Below are 20,862 nucleotides of genomic sequence, written 5' to 3'. Positions count from 1 at the left end.
CACCGTCTTTATTTTTGTACCAACAAACCGATTCAGAATGATAACGAGTAGCTTTCTTTTCTTTCTCACAAATCCGACATGGTCGGTCTTTTAAATTTTCTTCTTTAATTTTTTTCGGGTCGACTCCCTTTTTATCTAAAATTTTCTTATTTATTAAATGTTCTAAGCCCCGAATACTATTAAACAAATCCTCAGTCTCTTTCAATTGATTTCTATCAATTTTATCGGCAATAAAATTAGGTAACCCAATTACAATTAAATCAATTAAAGTAGGTTTATCTATTAATTTGTTTATCTCTAATAAAAGTCTTTCCTTCTTTAGAGCATATTCTAACAATGAGCCCTGCTTATACTTAAACAAAAAAGCATACCTTATTGGTGTCCAGCCCTTGGTCGCATAAGTTTCACAAAAGTTTTTTTTCCAAATATACCATTTTGAACTTATTGTATATTTTATAAGCATAGAATTATACCAATCTTGACATGAGTCGTCCAAAAATAACCTAAACACTTGAATCTTTTGAATATCTTCATCGATGCCTATACGAGTACACTCAGCTTCAAAGATGTCCATCCACTGTGTTACACTAGATGTTCTTTTTGTGAATTTTTCTATTACAAACTTTTCACATATTGTTTTCAAATTAAACTGTTTAGACTCTTTTCTCAATTCCGAGAAATTTTCCAAGATTCTTGTAATAACTTCTGTTGAAGGTTCATTCGTAAATACCTGCTGTTGTGCTTTTTCTTCCAGAAAATAACCTTTGAATTGCATGTTTCCATCTTCGTCCATATAAGCATCATGTAATTCGGGTGTTAGTGAAATCCACACGTGTCTTTTGTCATGCCTTCTTTGAAGCGTAGATTTTAATTTTAGAAAATGTTGGGTTTTTATTATCACGTCGTGTAGTCTCACCGGTTGAAATTGTTCCGGAATGAGGAAAGTGCGGTTATCGGCGTCCATAATCGAGGTTATGCATATTGCATTTGTTTTTGGGTCTTCGCTTTGTTTTACGGTAAATTCGAACTTTAATTTCTCCATTGTTTGAATATTAGCTATGTTAATGTTGTTTTGTAATAGGTGATTTATAGAAACAAAAAAACCAAGTTGTTGCTCTGTAACAAGAGATTTATTTTTATTTTCACAAAACAATTATTTTACAATTAATTAACTACTAAATACAAGTTATACTTAATTACTAACCTGTAACAAGAGAAACAACATTAAAAGCTATTGTTTCAAATAATGTTTGCTCAGAAATATTTCTTTATAAATTATAACCACGTTGCTTATTCACTTTACAAAACCAGAGAGTCCCATGTCTAAGGAATGAACCATAACGAGCAGAGCTGTCACCACAGATTAAATAATAATTTAAAATTAAATGTCTACGACAATGCGCGGGTTATTCAAAATGCAATGAAGTACCTAGGAAAGAGCTTCATTTCATTTTACATAAGAACCATCCTCGTACTTCAAGGGATATAATAAAAAAAGAATTATCGAAATCGGTTCAGCCGTTCTCGAGTTATGCGCTTACCAACACATTTTGCGATTCATTTTTATATATAAGGTCCGCCCCGGCTTCGCCCGTGGTATATTTACGTTTTCTCTCCGTAAGAACCATCCTCGCACTTCAAGGAATATAATCAAAAAGATTTATCAAAATCGGTTTTACACTTTATTGCACAAACTAAATTATGGCAAAAATAACATTAATACAAAAGAAAGGCACAGTTTGTACAACAGGCGGCCTTATTGCTAAGCAGCAATCTCTACCAGGCAACCTGATGGGAAAGGAAATGTATGAAGTTAGATAACTCTATCTAAATAGTGTAAATAACACATCATTTATAATATTAGTAGGATCTGCAAGGGAAAAGCACCCTTATCGAACTCACCCCACTATAGGCGGTGGTTGTGTCATATGCCTAGGCACTTTATCCCCTATGACAGCAACACAGTGATGAGGGAAGAAGCCGACCCGAAATCCGCGTTTACCACGCCACCATGTCGATTCTTGAGGACCTGAAATTGAGAAAATGAAACAAAATATTATATTTTTCTCTTATATTTAAATGAATAAAATAAAATATATAATCCTTATGGTTTTTCGGGTTGTCTAGCAGAAATCGCTTACAGCGATAAGACCGCCCTCTGTACATATTATTACTTGTATCGCTCTTATTTTGTAATCAAGTATTTTTGGGTGCAATAAAAAAATTTTCATTCATTCGGACGTTGTTTATACGACATTCGACCCAACTACCCTCACTTTGCTAATAGTCGTTGACTCGCTTCGATTTTTTATCCACTACCTACTAAGTAGCTGTGTAGAATCGCAGTACATTCTTATTACATTCAAACTAATATTCGACCCGGCCTCGCGTGTTATTTCTAAAATTATTTATTCTTACCCATGATTATAAATCATTTCAACACACAACACCGTTAATTACTTTGAAATTACTCCAACTTTTCTAAAATATCTTGCCAAAAAATAAAACAAATAATGAAACTCGATAAAAAATAAAATTTATAATACTGTGAATTTAAAATAATATTGCGTTTAGACAGCGTCCTATCTTATGTAGGCACAGGATAATTATAATGTTACATACCATAGAAGTTATTAATTAATATATATAAATATATATTGTTTATTTTCCTTATATTAATTATTTCTATATCGGTACGGGAAATCCACCAACAGTATTATAACTGAAGTGAAAACAAAACAGTAGGTTTCAATAAAATTTATTTACAAATTATAAAATTTAAAAGTAAAAATATTTTTTCTTGTAAACAATTTATGTAAATTTATCTGCCTTTTTTATGTGCACATTATTGGATTTTCATAATTTGAAATCACAAGAGTTTTCATATTTCTCGCAGACTAGCTGTGCTCCGCGGTTTTACCCGCAGTGCTTCGCTCCTGTTGGTCTTAGCGAAATAATATTATATTGCATATAGCCTTCCTCGATAAATGGGCTATCTTGTATCTAACACCGAATTTTTCAAATCGGACCAGTAGTGCCTGAGATTAGCGCGTTCAAACAAACAAACTCTTCAGCTTTATAATATTAGTATAGATTGTTAAATGTGTAGCCATAACTTGAAACATTTAGAACATATTTTGATATTATACTGACTTTTTATGTTATAATTCAAAGATCGAACGATAGAAAATGTTACCATACTGAATTGGCTTGGTATATTTCAGCTTAGCAAACAAAAAAAAAAGACGGGTTGCACTCCGGGAGTGCCGGCGGAAGTGACAAGTGATAACTGCGTTAAAAACAACCGACTTCAAACTTGCACTTGCAAAATTTACAAATACCTACAGACAAAAATTGCTCATAAAATAAAAACTACTGGGCCTATCCGAATAAAATTTTTATGGGACCAATTCGACACCATCCCGCATCGAACAAAAAAAAGAATCACGTAAATCGGTTCCGAAACCTCGGAGTAATCGGTGTACATACATAAAAAAAAAAAAAATATACCGGCCGAATTGATAACCTCCTCCTTTTTTTTGAAGTCGGTTAAAAACTTGATTATTAACGTTCAGCATGTTTGATATTTTGGAATGGTATCCGTCTTACGCATGGAATATAAGGGCTAAAAAAAAGTCCGTCTTACGCTTTTTCGATCAGGTCACGTGTCCTGACGCGAGTTTAAGATTTTATACCCAACGCCGCTAAAGAAGTTTTCACTTCAAAAATCAAGCATCTAGCGCAATAATTGACGTCACCATGAGTGAAAATATCATCGTACACGGCGATAGGTGAAAAAAAAAAAAAAAAAAACTTGCTTCTATAATATTTTTTTTCTCATATTCATTTGTTTTTAATTTAAATCTCACCTGGCATATCTATGATGGATATCATGTCGCCGACTTCAAAGCTGATTTCGTCTCGTGCCTGTAAAAATTTAATAAATAATCACTACATAGTATAAAACAAAGTCGCTTTCTCTGTCCCTATTTCCCTATGTCCCTATGTATGCTTAAATCTTTAAAACTACGCAACGGATTTTGATGCGGTTTTTTTTAATAGATAGAGTGATTCAAGAGGAAGGTTTTAGTATATAATTTATTAGGTTATAGACAAAGCGGGCGAAGCCGCGGGCGGTAAGCTAGTATAAATATAAAGGATAGATATTTTTAATATTGTTGAAATATAAAAATATTTTTCGATTGTATTTCCCAATAGACAATTTTTATCAAACAAATATTAAATTTACCTTTTTTTAACTATATTAACATCAATATGAGTGGATATTTCATAAAATTTTCGTGTTTGTAACCAAACGTCTCCGAAACGGCTTAACCGATTTTGATGAAGTTTCTCAATCCATTTTATCACAACCCTAAATGATAAAAATGTCCTAGTATAATAACATTTGCAATTTTCACATATAAGAGACTATTTATTTTTTCAAATATTGTTCATTTAAACGAATACAAGCATTCCGCCGGCGGCTTCGCCCGCGTTTTCAAAGAAAAAGCCGCATAGTTCCCGTTCCCTTGGGATTTCCGGGATAATACCTATCCTATGTTATAATCCAAGTTACCCCCTATATGTGTGCTTAATTTCATTGTAATCGGTTCAGTAGTATCTGCGTGAAAGAGTAACAAACATACACACACACACACAAACTATCGCATTTATAATATTAGTAGGATAAATTTACCTGCGAGACATATTTCCTGACTGAATAAGCGGCAGCAACTGCTGGTGTGTTTATAGAACTGGAGTCTTCATTCGACACTAATAATTTGTGACCTTAAATAGAAAATACATAAAAGTTAGTTCAAATGTTTTATTCATCGAAAATTTAATGTGGAACTACAGGTCCGATTTGAAAAATTCTTACGAGATAGCCCATTTATCGAGGAAGGCTATAGGCTATATATCATCACGCTAAGACCAACAGGAGCGGAGCCATGCGGGTGAAACCGCGGAGCGGAGCGAGTTATAAATATTTAATGGTTATAAATATAATAAAATAATGACTACATGCTTGGTTGTTAGGTTGAGCATTTAAAAAATACATGTGAAATTTTCTTAAAAACAGGTACAGTACAATACATGATAGACAAACAGATATACGAACAAAATAAGGAACGGCTCGACCGATTTTGACGGGACGTTCACTGACAGATAGCTGTTGTAAAAAGGAATAACTTAGGCTACATTTTATATCGATATTCCCACAGGAACATTAGTTTAAAAAGGAAAAACATTCACTCGCGCGGATGAAACCGCGGGGCTCAGCTAGTATACAATATAAGAAAGATATAATAAAAAATAATAATAAAAAAACCTACCCTTATTATCCATCTGCAGCCAGTTTAAAGCTGGTCCACAATTGATGGAATCGTCCGCAATGATAGATAAATGATGCACATAGTCCGATATAAGTTGCCTGTATTCAACTTCATCTTGCACTAATTCTGGTGTCATGGCTTCCTTTAAATTTGGTAAACCGGAGACTTTTCGGTCGTATATACATCTGTAATTGAGAAAATGTATTATTATACAAAAAATAATATATTTATACAGAGTAATTAACATTAAAAAATTTTTTTGAAAAAAGTTTATATATACAGTGTGGTAATTTTCGATGGGCCCTGGAGGGAAAGTACTAGAAATACTGGAGATAGCGAATTTTGCTGTAAGAAACATTCCTATATTTTTAAAAAGAAAAATAACTGCATTCAATTATTTTCGAAAATTCACTTGCATCGACCGGGAATCGAACTTAAATATAAATTAAAATTAAATTAAATTTGTTTTTAGGTAGAAGTCGCGCGTGTGAATCCCGCTGAGTGATCGAATTTTTCTATTCTTAAAAAAAACACATTTTTCGATCTTTCTTTCAAAATATCTTCCCGATTATATTGTCTGTATGTCCACACACCTGTGCAACATGTCGTCCAACTGCAGAAAGTTGTCCATGTTCCTTGTGAGTGTCCACTCTCGCACGTCGCTCGCCTCCGTCCAACTGGCGCTTAGTGTTTTGCTATCCGTACTGTCGTTGGACGAATTCACGTGTGAACGGACCTTAAGGCAGACCCAACCTGGAATGTATGGGGATAGGCTATAATATATCATCACGCTTAGACCAACAGGAGCGGAGTAATGCGGGTAAAACCGCGGAGCACAGCTAGTGTAAAATACTCGCATAAAATCAGCCACTAAAAAATACTATAATCACTAGATACATAGTATGAAACAAAGTCGCTTTCTCTGCCCCTATGTCCCTTTGTATGCTTAAATCTTTAAAACTACGCAACGGATTTTGATCCGGTTTTTTTTAACCGACTTTTAAAAAATCCTTTTTTTTTTAAAGTCGGTTAAAAAAAACCGGAGGTTATCAATTCGGCCGATATGTTTTTTTTTTTTTTTTTAATGGATAGAGGAAGGTTTTAATATATAATTTATTAAGTTTTAGAAAAAGCGGGCGAAGCCGAAAGCTAGTTATTGTATATTTACCTTCACCCTCAAGCGGGGACCCTTCCACGGCTTCACAAGGCACCAACTCCACACTTAGGCCTCCGAGCGACACCCGTTCGTAGTGGAAATGAGCGCATTCCTCCAACTTTGGGAATCTGCACGCTGGGGGGGGCGCCGGCTGAAATTAACGTAAGAATTTGGTTATACGAAGGTATGTAATGAATAAGAAATAATATATCTATCTATATATATAAAACTCAAAGGTGACTGATATAGTGATCTATCAACACACAGACCAAACCACTGGACGTATCGGGCTGAAATTTGGCATGCAGGTAGATGTTAGGACGTAGGCATCCGCTAAGAAAGGATTTCCCGAAATTCTTGCGGGAACGGGGAAAAACGGGGATGCACGTACAAAGTCGTGGGCGGAACCTAGTTTGGATATATGATTGATTGATAATTGTTTTTTGGAAGAATAAACTTTAGAAGCTTTTTTTTATTCGACCAAAGTTTAATATATCTAATTTTTTGATTATTTTAATTAGTTTTATGGTAGGTGTTTAGTTAATAAGTGTTAGAAATTTTGGGAATTGGCACGCTGATTGGAGCATAGGCTGATTTTAAGTTAACATTCGTGTTATTTTTTGGTATTTAACGTCATTTATTAATTGGAAAACTATGTTTTTTTGAGAATTGACCCTTATATTTCCTTTTTTTTTTTTAAAGTGAAAACTTCTTTAGTGGCGTTGGGTATAAAATCTTAAACTCGCGTCAGGACACGTTACCTGATCGAAAAAGCGTAAGACGGATGGATATCAAACATGCTCAACGTTAATAATCAAGTTTTCACTTCTGCCGGCACTCCCGGAGTACAACCCGTCTTTTTTTATTTTGTTTGTGTTATAAAGCACCATCTACCCATTATTTTCCCTGAAAAAGACGACTTTTTTCACGTTTTTTCTCCCAAAAACTTACCGTCTCATCGAAATCGAACGCGCCTGCGTGCGGTGCCGACTGGCTCATCGCCGAGCCGGGAGTCACCGGCGTTAAGGATAACGCCGTGAGCGACATCGTACCTGAAAGTGCGGGTGGGTAGTTTGAGATTTTGTGTGTCATACATGTATAAATAAAATATTCGATCTCTACTGGAAATTCTATTCCTCCTGGTAAGTTAAACATAGATTAACGGTTGCGGGTAGTTTGAAATTTGTATACATACGGTCTTACTAATAAAAAGTTAAACAATGGATTCTACCATTTTTTACCATAGCTTTGTCCTGCTCTTGCTCACATGAAACGTCAATCATAAAAACAGGACAGGTTATTGCAATAACTAATCCATTGCATAGCGAATGGGTAACATTTAATTAGTAAGACCGTATATACTTTTTTTAGGTGTTAATCAAAATTCAAAATTGTCAACTACCTAATTTATTATTTGCCAACGATTTGAAGAGCCCGCGAGAAACTCTAGAACTATGCGGGAATAGTTTAAAATTGTTGCATGTAGTTCACTAAATCCATCAATTCAATATATGTATAAATGCTAATATCTGCCCATATCAGTTTCACGACTGAACCAACTGAACCGATTTTAATGAAAATTTGCAATGAAAATTTCCAATTTTTTTTTTAAATACAATCAACCTCTGCGCTTAAATAGGGAAGATAGCTTATGTTCATGATTTTGTCAAAGCGGTGATAGTTGTCTTTCACTTTACATTTGATTTGTTTGTACACATATTTACAATAAAATTTTCTTTTAAAAACTAAACAATTCAAGCTATTTACCCGGCGTTTCCCGTTTGCACTCCGTGTCATTCGACTTCCTTGTGCTCCGCGACTCCGAGCTGAAACGCACCGATCTGAAATATTTAACAAATAAATTAACTTTAAATTGTTATTGCATTTCGATAAATATTATAAAAATAAAATAAATAATAGAAACATTTTCATCATGAGCCGCGATTTGGTCACGTACCTTTAACAAATAAATGATCGATTTTTTTTATCCTACTAATATTATAAATGCGAAAGTTGTGAGGATGTGTGTGTATGTGTTTGTTACTCTTTCACGCAAATACTACTGAACCGATTACAATGAAATTTAGCACACATATAGAGCGTAACTTGGATTAACACATAGGATAGGTTTCATACCGGAAATCCCACGGGAACGGGAACTATGCGGGTTTTTCGTTCAAAACGCGGGCGAAGCCGCGGGCGGAAAGCTAGTATTCTATATAGGGAAGCGCTTGACCACAATCTCGCCTGATGGAAAGCTAAGTTGCGGTCTAAGATGGTACGCGCTTCCCTAGTAGATACCGGTTCACTCTTCGCTTTTTCTATTCTTTGTTTGTTTCATGTTTAAGAAACTAATGCCCGGTGTCTGAGTTCATCAGTTATGCCTTCAATAGCAAATGTACTCAGAAACCGGGCATAAGTTTCTCATAAATAAATTCAATATTAACTTTTGATTGTAAATACTAGCAATAGATATGGATACTATTTTGATAAATTACTATAAATAGTTGTAAACGAGGAGACTTCAAAAAGGAGGAGATTCCTCACTTCGATCTTATATTCTTGTTTATAGTCTAGTATGCTCACGGATAACACGTTTATGAACAGATTTTTTTTTTTTTATTATGTCATTGGTACAATAAAAAAAAAACAAATAAATTGTATCACATACCTATGGAAGCTGGTAGAACATCTCGAATCCTTTTCTGTCTCGAACGCGCGCGCAGCGAGCGATTGGCAAGACATCACCGACCCGTGGGGGGATCCCTGTAACATAGGACATATTGTATTGTTAATACTACAGTATCTACTGGCTAGTATACTTATGTAACAGATGATCTGCTGGAGAAAACCACCAGAGGATCTTTATATCCAGGTAGTTTTATTCAATTACTGGCTCCGCTCCTGTTGGTCTTAGCGTAATTATATATAGCCTATCTATACTCTATAGCCTTCCTCGATAAATGGGCTATCTAACACCGAAATCATTTTTCAAAAGACACCAGTAGTTCCTGAGATTAGCGCGTTCAAACAAACTCTTCAGCTTTATAATATTAAAAATAATATAGTATAGATTATATTAATAAATTAATTAATGTTGAACAACATAAACAGCGTTGTAATTTTCCGGAGAATTTGATTTCCAGGATAATATCTTTATTTTACTCGACAAAAAAATAATTTTATTTGCTCTTTGCAACACTACAGTACAAAACGGTTTCATAGTCGACGGAAAAGACAAGCAAGAATATTATCAATATATACTATCTAATTTAAAAATATACCTAGCAAATCTAATGATTACGAGTCATTTTACCCTCATTTCGACTTGTCAAACTATCCAAACCACTTGAATGCAAGCGTTCACTAATCTTATCTAAAACTAACGACTACCACTTAGTAAAAGGTACTTGAGTTTTGATTTATTTTACCGTTAACCTATTTCGGCACGTGCTATCGAGTTTTTAGATAGTCTTTTAGTTAGATACTAGCTGAATTCGTTTTAAAATATAGTTAATCTAGGTTCAAAATTTAGTTTATGACTAGCTGTGCCCCGCGGTTTCACCCGCGTGGCTCCGCTCCTGTTGATCTTAGCTTGATCATATATTGCCTATAGTCTTCCTCGATAAATGGGCTATCTAACACCGAAATAATTTTTAAAATCAGACCAGTAGTTCCTGAGATCAGCGAGTTCAAACAAACAAACTCTTCAGACTTCAGCTTTATAATATTAGTATAGATTAAATTGACTTGTGAGAAGGTGCTTATCATGTGCTTATCTTCCATAACAATTACTCTATCTACCTTAAATGGTTGCTGTGATAATCAGTTTTAAATCTTAATATATATGAATCTCGTGTCACAATGTTTGTCCTCAATGGACTCCTAAACCACTTAACCGATTATAATAAAATTCGCACACCATGTGCAGTTTGATCCCACTTGAGAGATAGGATAGTTTAAATCTCAAATCGTTTTAGAGAAAGCGGGCGAAGCCGCGGGCGGTAAGCTAGTTATATCATAAAATACTCTCATTTCACCTAAACATTCAGACTCTAACGATGCAAATCAAATCACTATTCATCCATACACAATATTACGCAGTAAACATCGCATGATACCTACATAGTTAATGGCGGTTAATGGCGACAAATTAACGACAGCACGCACACGCCTCCTCACTACATGATAGACTCGCCTTGGGGCTTGACGACGCGCGTCCGTCATTATTATAGGTACTATACTAGATTTCCGTCCGCATTTTCAAAGAAAATCCAGTTCCCATTCCTGGGGATTTACAGGATAAAAGTAACGTATGTCTTATTCTGGGTCTTCAGCTAGTTACATAACAAATTTCATTGTAATCGGTTCAGTATTATTTGCGTGAAAGAGCAACAAACATCCATCCAACCTCACGAAACTTTCGTATACTACCTATAATATTATAAAGCTGAAGAGTTTGTTTGTTTGTTTGTTTGAACGCGCTAATCTCGGGAACTACTGGTCCGATTTGAAAAATTTTTTCGGTGTTAGATAGCCCATTTATCGAGGAAGGTTATAGGCTATATATCATCACGCTACGACCAACAGGAATGGGGCCACGGGGGTGAAACCGCGCGGAGCAGCTAGTTTATAATATAAGTAGGATTGTATTGCCATGTCACATGTGGGCTGCGTGTATGTATGTTTTTGTGAACTAATATCACAGTCGACAGATTGTTTACTATGTAATGAATGATTACTATGTAACTAATATGCTTAGTGCAAGGTTGTTTTTTAGTTTGTGTCCTATAGCAGTTTTAAGTATTTAACATTTGCACTTGATCAAGAAAATATCCATCAAGTAACTCAAACACGATAAAAGAATCAACTAAATTCTATTACTCTTTATTTTATTTATTTATTAGGTTTACCAACGTTTCTTTACATCACAGATAAAACATCAAAGTTAAAATACAATTTTATATGAACAATGTAAAAAAAAACACTTATACGTAAACACAGCATGCGTAAAGTAAGTTTAAAAGTATACAATTAATATTTATTATTATTATAATTTTGCTCTATGATATAATCGCTTATTTAATTCCATCCTATTAAATAAAAATCAATCCGATACAATACATTAACCGCTCTACTATACTACTAATAATATTACCACACTATAACAGCCCATAAAATTACATCATCACTACATATTATAAAACAAAACCTATGTGAAGTTGGCAACTATCTGAATAAAAATGAGTGTTTCTCAATTCTATACGATTGTACTAGGTTTGTACCGGATTGTACCGCTTTTTATTTCGTTTGTACCCCAAAGAGGTGGGGAGAAACATAGGGTCGTAGTTATATAGTTCGCTGCTAACTGAATAAAAATGAGTGTTTCTCAATTCTATTCGATTGTACTAGGTTTGTACCAGAACGTACCGCTTTTTATTTCGTTTGTACCCCAAAGAGGTGGGGGGGAACATAGGATCGTAGTTATATAGTTTGCTGCCGACCTAGAAATACAGCATTTTTTTAAATGCTAACTCAAAGCATTTCGTTTGTACCGGATTTTACCGTTATCAGAACCGAAAAAAATATATAAAAAAACTAATATTCAGGTTTATATAAATATACATGAAGATACTAAAGAAAATTCGACTAACTGAATAAAAATGAGTGTTTCTCAATTCTATTCTATTGTACTAGGTTTGTATCGGATTGTACCGCTTTTTATTTCGTTTGTACCCCAAAAAAGTGGGGAGAAACATAGGGTCGTAGTTATATAGTTCGCTGCCGACCTAGAAATACAGCATTTTTTTAAATGCTAACTCAGAGCATTTCGTTTGTACCGGATTGAACCGTTATCAGAACCGAAAAAAAAATATATTAAAAAACTAATATTCACGTTTATACATATAAATATTTATGAAGATACTAAAGAAAATTCGACTAACTGAATAAAAATGAGTGTTTCTCAATTCTATTCGATTGTACTAGGTTTGTACCAGAACGTACCGTTTTTTATTTCGTTTGTACCCCAAAGAGGTGGGGGGAAACATAGGGTCGTAGTTATATAGTTTGCTGCCGACCTAGAAATACAGCATTTTTTTATGCTAACTCAAAGCATTTCGTTTGTACCGGATTGTACCGTTATCAGAACCGAAAAAAAAATATATTAAAAAACTAATATTCACGTTTATACATATAAATATACATGAAGATACTAAAGAAAATTCGACTAACTGAATAAAAATGAGTGTTTCTCAATTCTATTCGATTGTACTAGGTTTGTACCAGAACGTACCGCTTTTTATTTCGTTTGTACCCCAAAGAGGTGGGGAGAAACATAGGGTCGTAGTTATATAGTTCGCTGCTAACTGAATAAAAATGAGTGTTTCTCAATTCTATTCGATTGTACTAGGTTTGTACCAGAACGTACCGCTTTTTATTTCGTTTGTACCCCAAAGAGGTGGGGGGAAACATAGGGTCGTAGTTATATAGTTTGCTGCCGACCTAGAAATACAGCATTTTTTTAATGCTAACTCAAAGCATTTCGTTTGTACCGGATTGTACCGTTATCAGAACCGAAAAAAATATATAAAAAACTAATATTCACGTTTATATATAAATATACATGAAGATACTAAAGAAAATTCGACTAACTGAATAAAAATGAAAATTCGACTAACTGTGTAAAAATTTATTATGGCCATTTTCTCATTAGGTTAAGTACTTTCGATATCAGTTTAAAGTTTTTTGATATCTGTAATAGTTACAGAATAATCGCCTGTGCACACTTAACGATTACACCCTGTATATCTGTCAACTGTGGTAATGTGGTCAAATGTGGTTATATAAACGTGAATATTAGTTTTTTAATATATTTTTTTTCGGTTCTGATAACGGTACAATCCGGTACAAACGAAATGCTTTGAGCATCGACCACACAACCACTTTGAGTTAGCATTTAAAAAAAATCTGTATTTCTAGGTCGGCAGCGAACTATATAACTACGACCCTATGTTTCCCCCCACCTCTTTGGGGTAAAAACGAAATAAAAAGCGGTACGTTCTGGTACAAACCTAGTACAATCGAATAGAATTGAGAAACACTCATTTTTATTCAGTTAGCAGCGAACTATATAACTACGACCCTATGTTTCTCCCCACCTCTTTGGGGTACAAACGAAATAAAAAGCGGTACAATCCGGTACAAACCTAGTACAATCGAATAGAATTGAGAAACACTCATTTTTATTCAGTTAGCAGCGAACTATATAACTACGACCCTATGTTTCTCCCCACCTCTTTGGGGTACAAACGAAATAAAAAGCGGTACAATCCGGTACAAACCTAGTACAATCGAATAGAATTGAGAAACACTCATTTTTATTCAGTTAGCAGCGAACTATATAACTACGACCCTATGTTTCTCCCCACCTCTTTGGGGTACAAACAAAATAAAAAGCGGTACAATCCGGTACAAACCTAGTACAATCGTATAGAATTGAGAAACACTCATTTTTATTCAGTTAGTTGCCAACTTCACATAGGTTAAAACAAAGCCGTTCGCGGCATCTGTCTAACAAACTCATAAACTACTACACTGATTTTCATTCTGCTTTCATCAATAGATAGCCGGGGAAGGTTTTAGTTTAGTTAGGTTTTGTTTTATATATAACTTATTAAGTTTTAATTGTCTCGTGTCGATTTATGTGGTGTTTCTTCTGTATGCTTAATGTATGTTTATTTTTTTTTTTCTATCAGTAAATGGTTTAAAAAAAAATACTGCACGGGCAGAAAACTAGTAAGGTATGTACACATTACACATCATAAGGTTGTACAGTGTACACACACTATCCAAACACTAACTGACCAAAAACACATCAACGCAGTGTGCACTCGACATTATCACACTTACGTCGGTATGTGCGTGGGCACACGCTCCACACACTCAATTAAATAATAAATCAATAAACAAACGCACTTCACACCTCCATGCTGAGACATTAAAGTGTTTCTTGGAATACGTGATGGTATTTAATAGGATTTTAAATATATTATGTACATTGTATTGTATCTTAGAAGCGAATAGACATGATTGACAATATGTAAACTATTGCATCAATGTTAGAATAATTCATGTATTGTATTTTTTTATTAAACAATAAAAAATCTGTCCAAAAATTTTTAGTTATAAGTTAGGTACTTCTTTGTTTTAAAAATAATGTTATGCGTTTTTGTAGTTGTTCAAATAAACGAATTTTATCATTATGTATCTTATTATCAAACAAAAGAATGTTTGATTTTTAACACACAAAGAATAGTTTTTCATTTGTTCAATTTTTCTTACACCTGAAAAATGTCTGCCTAGAATCCTACTAATATTAGTTATAAATGCGAAAGTTTGTGAGGATGTGTGTATTTGTTACTCTTTCACGCAAATACTACTGAATCGATTACAATGAAATTTAGCACACACATAGAGGGAAACTTGGATTAACACGTAGATTAGGTTTTATTCCCTAAATCCTACAGGAACGGGAACTATGCGGGTTTTCCTTTGAAAACGCGAGCGAAGCCGCGAGCGGAAATCTAGTATTTAATAAAAACTGGAGTAGTGGAGTAACAAACAGTTTGTATTTAAAACAAAACCCCTTCAAGTGAGAGCTTTCATTCTGTAATTACAGTAACTTAAAACACTTTAACAAATAATATTACAGTTTAAATAATTTGATCTTATTATTTTTATGTAGAAAAGTTTTTAAAACAACACTGTTTGAACTTCTGAAATTGTTATGAGGCAATAAAAGATATTATTTCTCTGAAAAAATGAGGAAGTAGTGTTTTGTCTGAAAATATTATTTCAAAAGTAGGTTTATGTTGTTTGATATATGATACCTGCATTTTTCTATGCTATTAAAATTAATTTCTTTGTAGGTTATGAGGATTTTTCTCGTAATTCAATGATACAAACACATTGCTAAGCAGTTTGCCTGGAAGACATTGATTTATAATACGCTTTTATTAGCTTCATCTGTATGTTTGTATGTAACAAACTTTTAGACTCGATTTTGGCCCAGTTTATAGGGTCAGATTTAATTTTAACTTAGTACACATTAGTGTGATAAAAAAAGATCAGTGACATGACAATAATTTCATGAATTTACCTTATTAAATGTGCTTTTTTAAATATATTTACTGGCCTTAAGGCCACCTATTCGTATTCTTATTATTTTAAATTCTCATATATATTTTCCCTGTCTCTAACTGTAGGATAAAGAATAAATAAATAAATGTTTCGCCCTCATTGGCAGCATGATTCTTTTATTATAAGAGTTCATACAGTAAACCTAGTAACCTAGATACTTGAGTTGAGAGCCTGTCTACTTACTTATTTAATATATTTATATTATATAATACACTGAGAGAAAATGGAGTTTACTGTGATGCTGAATTCCTCCCATTATGAGAATAACTTAATATTAGCTTATTTAATATGGTGACATAATAGAGTTATACGGTGAAAGCCGCAGAGCACACCTTGTTATTTACAAGTTTTATTAAGATGCATTACCATGAAATTTAAGTTACACTTAGCTATACTTAAAGTGACATAAAAACAGTTTGGCTCTACACACAAGTCATACCAACACACAACTAAAGTGCTGTGAATATTATAAGATACATAAATGATAATGATCATGTATCCTATGTTAATCATACAATGTACATGCTTCATTAGCCCTATTAATGATTTTAATTTGTCCTGATTTCCCAAATGACAACTTATTTTTCAGTCTGTTTATTTAATAACTCAGCCCCCGGAATCACAGACACAATAGAAAATCTATTGTGTCGTGGTCAGATCGGGCTGCTCGGGGCTCAATTGCAATGGGTTAATGTGCTAATATGTGGGGTCCCCCATGTGCCAAAATTATGCACTTCTCGAGTAACTATTATTTAAATTCAGTATTCAATTGCAGATGGCAAAAAAATAATTAAACATTAAATGAATATTTCTGGTTAGAGATAAAAATCAAACGGCACATACCAGTTGTAAAAAATATAACAAAAGTAAACCTAACAGAAAAATAACATTATTTACAATCTTATAACAAAACTTACTAACAATGTTACTCCAAAAATTAGTATATAAGTATCATTTGAGAAATCAAGAGCTTTTAGAAAACTTTTTGATATGAAGGGAATTATGAATTTTTTTTATAGTAATAATGAAGTAACTGTATTTCTATTAGAGCTAGAGTGAGCATAGCCAATTAGTAAAAATAGGGACAACAAAAAATGCATGCACTCACTTCAAGGCCTTTATAAGGATATGCTGTGCCAAAGGAAAATCAACCTTGTTACATATATGGTGGAAGGTTTAAAATACTCTTTTATTAGCTTCACCTGTATGTTTGTATGTAACGGACTCCTTTAGACTCGATTTTGACTTTAAACGGAAAGATTTAATTCAAGCTTTGTACGCTTATCAAGGATCGGTGACAATACATTAATTTCATGTGTGCATGTTTATTTTTAACTTAGTTATTAATTTTATATGTATTGAACCTGCTTCAATTCAATCCTCCATTATTGAAAGTACATACTTAAGTAATATATGAAATTTTTAAATAAATATTTTTGTGAATACTTTTTTCGGTTTCAGTTGCTTATTGCTATCTCAATATTAGACATTTAGCAACCTACAATTTAAAATCAAACCTTTGGATACTATAAAACATTTATAAACACATGATATAATACTTAAATTTCGAATAAATTATTCTAAACAATGAACCATTCACCATTGTTTTAAATTATAGTTATAGTCTATTTGGCACAGCATACAGAGGGAAGACATGGACACAAATTAAAAAAAACATACAGACAACATAAACGTGACAGCCAGGTTTTAGCTGCTCACATTCTGACCGCAGAGAAGCCACCCATCAGAACAGACTCCGAACATTCTCCTCATATCACTGATACACTTTATTTCGCACATGGATACGCCATAAAAACTTTACGAAACAACACTGGTCACTTTAGTCTATGCTCGAAAAAAATTGCAGTCCAAGTGTTCTTTTTTCGAATTTAAAATTGAATTCCACAACCAAGTCATGCGTATTCCAAATAGCGCTATAGAAGGAACAATTTGTCAATAATTTACATCAAAATTTGGCACAGTATTTAGGGCAAATCAACCGTTTCGCACTTGAACGGTATCAAATCGTACGGTTTCATAAGCTTTTTGCAACGTTCCGCTCGACCACCGGGAACAAAACAAAAACTGCATCACAGTAGGTAGGTATTTCAACAGAAAAATCCACACTGGAACGGGGCTACAAAACAAAAATAGCACTGGCCACGACCGAAACGAAGTAATTTGATTTTACGCACAAATTTCGTGTTCACGCGTCGTTTGGCTTTTCGTTAATTAGTAAATAGCAACACAATTAATTCAGGAAAATGGTTTTCCATCGAAAAATTAACTTGAATCGCAAATGAGAGGAATAATTCGATTTGACAGCGGCGCGCGTTCCCCGCCCCGCGCGGTCCGACTGTCTCTCAGGGGGGGCACACTCAAAACTGTCATGTAAACGCATAGACGACAGCGACGCGGGCGGTGAGTGGTATAACTAAAATTAAAAAAAAGCCGCCATCTTGTAATGATGTGCGACTGTCATTGTCAACCATAGTTTTCAACTTTCGGACGGACGTTGATGCGATTTCGACTCATTAATTGTTTTTGTTAAATATATCTGGTTATCTTTTAAGTTTTTGTTTTGGTTAAGTTTTGTTTTGTTATTTTGTTACTTGTTTTATTGTTGTTAACTGTTGTGAACGTTGTGATCATGAGTTTTCAACGGAGGAGAATACACGCTAGAAGCTTAGAACTTTTTAAAAACTTGAGAATCCTGCCTCTTGCATGTATTTATATCAAAGAAATTTGTATTTTCATAAAAAACATCCTCAATATTTTAAAACTAATAAAGAAATTGGAAAATTAACAAGATATCCAAACAATTTGTTTTTACCGAGGCCTAAATTAACTTTGTACAAAAAAAATGTTCCTTATATAGGTATTCAGATATTTAATAAAATCCCAAAAGACTTGCAAGGGGTTCCTCTTCCAGGATTTAAAAATAAATTAAATAAATACTTATTAGAGAATTGTTTTTACAACCTAAATGAATTTCTGTATGATATGAAAAATGTCTAAATAATATAAAATAATGATATTGATATTAATTGATTGACTGTATGACTTATGATTTATGTATAACCTAATTTTAAGTGACAATACTCCTGACTCGTATTTTTACTACTTATAAATATCTAATCATTTTCATTCATTATGTCAATTAATAATAATTATTGTATGCTATGTAGTTATAGTAAAAACATGAATGTTCCTTAATTCTGATCTTAATATCTTTGTATGTACCATGTTTTTATGCAATAAATGATTTATTTATTTATTTATTTAGAACAAAAGCTTTAGTTATTTCAGTGACTGCACTGAAATAACTAAAGCTTTTGGTTTTAGCAGATTTTAGAGGTTTTAGCAAGTGTATAGTATATAAATCTCAATTTCAATTTAATAAACGTGAATACCGCTAAAGAAATTGTTTTTTATTCTCACCCCTGGTTGCCCTCATTACTTATTTATTATTTACTCAACTTACAAGGCAACTTATGGAGTGAGAGTATGTTTACAAAAATATTACTAACGCCACAAAAAGAGTGTTGTCACGAAAACGACGCTTTTCTTGGTGTTAGTAATATTTTTGTAAATATACTTTCGCTCCATATCTGGTTCTAAATGTCGATATGCATACTGCATAGCTATATATATATATATATACCCCTTTAAAGCATTAGTTATCCTACAAAGTTGCAGATGGCAGCACGTTCCATACAATCACTTATTACCACAGAGTAGCCACTCTATCTCAGTTATACATCCTTCCTCTATGCTGTCTCTTTGAGCGGTCGATAATGGAGTTGCCACATGCATTATTTTTGCTTCGTTTCGTGGAAAAATCGCAGATCTCGTTGCGAAGTATTTTTCATGAGCAAAAAATGTTGTATTGATTTATTAAATTGATTGAATAATAATAATATCATTATTATTAAATTTTATACATGCTATTTGAGACAGTAGATACATTCTATAAAAATCTTGTTTTTTAGAATAAAAGCTGAATTTATATTTTTTGGTTTTTTGTATTTTTTTTGCATTCAAATAAAAGCTATAAAAAATAAACGCAATACAAATTAAAATTCGAAAAATTAATTGAATTATTAAGAAAAACTTGTCATATGGAAATAAAGAGAGTTTATAAAGAAGAGTTTTTGTTTTTAATCAAAGGGATTAAAAACAAAAACTCTTCTTTCAAAAATTCCCAAACAAATTTCTTTCATCTCTTTCTTAAAAAAGTACAATCAAACGATTTAAAACGATTCAATAACAGTATCTAGTCCGTGCATAAGAAATTTCGTTTCACCCACACACATTGTTTGTAAATAATGGCCGACTTGGTGAGTCGTGTGACGCAACACTGTTTACGTTTGAAGGCATGTCGCCACAGGAAGCTGCATAATTAAAAAAAAAAACTGGTTCCATTTCCTTCGCGAATCGCGATTAGAGGAAAAAATTATATATCCCTTTTGATTAATAGCTAATAGTGATTAATAGATCGATTTATACAGTTCATTTAATATTGTATGCGTTTTTTTATTGGCGCTGATCCACTCATATACAATTTCTAGTTTCTTTGCTCTTTTATAATTGATCCTATAATTTATAAGGTAACTTGTACGCATGTACGGTGCTTGTTCAAAATCGACCTTATCCTTAAATAATTGCACAATCAACAAACACATAATTTCCAATAAATGTAGATCTAGGATTATAGGATTTAAGCGAAGCCTTATTCAGCCGTTACAATTAATGAAAGTAAACAGTCAATGCAGCTAAAGATATATGCACACATTTTACATATTACTATACATTTAGTAGCTTAAATACATACCTACCTACATTTTTTTACCTCCAGTCTATAGATACATCTAACATCAGCATATTTCAAGAAATATCTTACTGTTTCTCATGTTATGTTTTCGGCAGCCATGACATAATATATTTACTATTTGTATTTACAACAATTGGCTAGCCAGTACTATTTAATAACTGAGTATCTTCGCATTTTATTGGAGTAATAACTATTTTCAACTTCACTTAAATATCATCTACAATTTATATATGAAAGTTTGAAGTCTGCTGTTCAATCACGCAATAGCAATTGAACGAGTTTTGATGATGTTAACAAAATTTAGAATTATTTATTTGTTCACATGTTATACTGGT

The 20,862-nt window shown here is 33.2% G+C and overlaps 1 protein-coding gene across 3 annotated transcripts in view; it reads right to left on the bottom strand.

Moving 5' to 3' along the window:
• Positions 1-18,032, bottom strand: part of LOC123704378 (GTPase-activating protein CdGAPr) — a 45,003-nt gene extending 26,971 nt beyond the window's left edge. Inside the window, exons 1-11 of one of the 3 annotated variants that reach the window (XM_045652736.1) lie at positions 17,889-18,032; positions 17,413-17,627; positions 9,164-9,258; positions 8,260-8,333; positions 7,444-7,544; positions 6,505-6,643; positions 5,930-6,089; positions 5,337-5,521; positions 4,700-4,791; positions 3,870-3,927; positions 1,903-2,029 (exon numbers count right to left, since the gene is read on the bottom strand). In XM_045652736.1, coding sequence (XP_045508692.1) covers positions 1,903-2,029; positions 3,870-3,927; positions 4,700-4,791; positions 5,337-5,521; positions 5,930-6,089; positions 6,505-6,643; positions 7,444-7,544; positions 8,260-8,333; positions 9,164-9,258; positions 17,413-17,493 — 1,112 coding nt within the window. In that variant the 5' untranslated portion in view covers positions 17,494-17,627; positions 17,889-18,032. Of the gene's footprint in view, positions 1-1,902; positions 2,030-3,869; positions 3,928-4,699; positions 4,792-5,336; positions 5,522-5,929; positions 6,090-6,504; positions 6,644-7,443; positions 7,545-8,259; positions 8,334-9,163; positions 9,259-17,373 lie in introns of all 3 variants that reach the window. The other 2 variants (XM_045652737.1, XM_045652739.1) reach the window with 2 other exon arrangements.
• Between the last annotated feature and the right edge of the window lie 2,830 nt (positions 18,033-20,862).

The sequence above is a fragment of the Colias croceus genome, chromosome 29, assembly GCF_905220415.1.
Source record: "Colias croceus chromosome 29, ilColCroc2.1".
Classification (NCBI taxonomy): Eukaryota; Metazoa; Arthropoda; class Insecta; order Lepidoptera; family Pieridae; genus Colias; species Colias croceus.
This window is presented reverse-complemented; position numbering and strand designations above follow the sequence as displayed.